Source organism: Aphanomyces astaci (genome assembly GCF_000520075.1).
Source record: "Aphanomyces astaci strain APO3 unplaced genomic scaffold supercont1.45, whole genome shotgun sequence".
Classification (NCBI taxonomy): domain Eukaryota; phylum Oomycota; class Saprolegniomycetes; order Saprolegniales; family Verrucalvaceae; genus Aphanomyces; species Aphanomyces astaci.
In genome coordinates, this window is record NW_009798308.1 from 5,201 (window position 1) to 7,241 (window position 2,041).

General features: G+C 41.4%; 1 protein-coding gene across 1 annotated transcript; it reads right to left on the minus strand.

Moving 5' to 3' along the window:
• Positions 1–28: 28 nt before the first annotated feature.
• Positions 29–443, minus strand: H257_13043 (hypothetical protein; the record flags this gene model as incomplete). The annotated part of the gene is made up of 2 exons (XM_009840461.1): positions 29–56; positions 184–443. 2 exons carry the CDS (start codon positions 441–443, stop codon positions 29–31), a joined length of 288 nt encoding a protein of 95 aa, XP_009838763.1.
• Between the last annotated feature and the right edge of the window lie 1,598 nt (positions 444–2,041).

The window sequence follows — 2,041 nt, forward strand, 5'->3', positions numbered from 1 at the left end:
TCCGCTGTCCTTCACAGAAGTGGTCTGCTCACTTGTAGCTGTAATACGTCGTATGCCTAATAGATCCAATCATGTCATAGTTTTCTGTAGCTAGCAGTACATTGGAACACGTCTTTTAAATCACCGTCAAACTGTAAGGGCAACGGAACTGTTTGCATCTTGTAGTAGTTTCGCATTGCTGACCTGTAGCCGGACATCGTGCTTGCCTTCACAGCAGTGTTCTGCATGGTCCAGACGATAAACCGGACAAAGTCGTCGTACGAAAACGCTGCCAGATTGATCGAGCCGTCGGCACTCAGTAGAGCATCGGCTTGATTGATCTGCTGAATCCACTTGACGACTTGACGGATGCCTGACGCGTAGGCCTTTTTGGATCTTTCGGCCACCAGAGCTCCGTGAATATCCTCCAGCGTCGAAGTTTCGCGCTGCGGTACCGTCGCCATATCAAGTAATGATACTGTAGACATGCATACACAGTATTTCATCCAATCACTGCTCGAGGATACACGATAGGCCAAGTGGCCGACAAAGGGGCTGGTCTGCGAACATTCCCTTCCACGCTTCCACGCAAATACGACTCCTGATTGGCTAAAACGTGAATTTTACCGGATAACACAACCTCAAAAGCAGGGACGCCTGAGTTGAAGCAGGGATGATTCATCCCTGTGTTTGAGTGTCCGTTCCTGCTTTTGCACGTTTTCGATAGAAATTAAGAAATATTTTGATATATTTTCAGAATCCTCGAAAATAGTTCGGATAACATCCCTGCCTTAAAGCGCGGATGGTTTTTCACAGACCAGCCCCAAAGGACCAGCATTTCCATTGTTTTCATTTATCTTGCTATTTGTATTTGCCGTGCATTAATTCATGGAGAAAAGTAGAAAAGTAGGCCAGGTGGCCTACGTAACTATTGACCGTCGCCATATCAAGTAATGATACTGTAGACATGCATACACAGTATTTCATCCAATCACTGCTCGAGGATACACGATAGGCCAGGTGGCCTACAAAGGACCAGCATTTCCATTGTTTTCATTTATCTTGCTATTTGTATTTGCCGTGCATTAATTCATGGAGAAAAGTAGAAAAGTAGGCCAGGTGGCCTACGTAACTATTGACCGTCGCCATATCAAGTAATGATACTGTAGACATGCATACACAGTATTTCATCCAATCACTGCTCGAGGATACACGATAGGCCAGGTGGCCTACAAAGGACCAGCATTTCCATTGTTTTCATTTATCTTGCTATTTGTATTTGCCGTGCATTAATTCATTGAGAAAAGTAGAAAAGTAGGCCAGGTGGCCTACGTAACTATTGAATTTAGTATACCTGCCCTACGTAGTTCATTCAATGTATTATGTACGGCTACGTATGAATACTGTAACGTTAGTACATGTACCTGTTCTTCACTTGATTAACATAAACTAAGTAGTACTTCGATGTACAATGTACTGTACCAATAATATGAACTATATATTCAAATTCATATGTTTTGGAGGATTATTATGACGTATTTTGATGTTACCAATACTAGTACCGGTACATTGTACTTCACTTGATTACTACTACTCCGAGTAGTACGTAGTAACACATACTAGTATTGTAGTACATGTACCATGTACTGTACTACTACTGTACTAATAGTACAGGGAACAACGCTGAGTAACGGCGTGATGAGGACTTGTGATTGGACAGAGAGACGGTTCGAATTGGCCAATTGAGGATCACAAAACCAAAATATAAAAAGAGTATCGAATGAAAAAATGAGCTGTGAATATAAGATTACAAGGGATATAAATATAAAGCGTAATTAGTACTAGGAAGACATCGATGCCATGGTTTTCAAGTTCTCATTCTTGCAGGAAACTAATTATCACAAGGGATCAAGGTCATAAAAATGCCTAACGTTACACATAATGCGCGACACATATAGTGTGTGGATTTGCACCTCCCATGGGGACCAACAAAATGTGACATGACCGCTTATAAAAATACTATAATTTAATACTCTATTCAAGTAAAGAAAAAAAGTATACG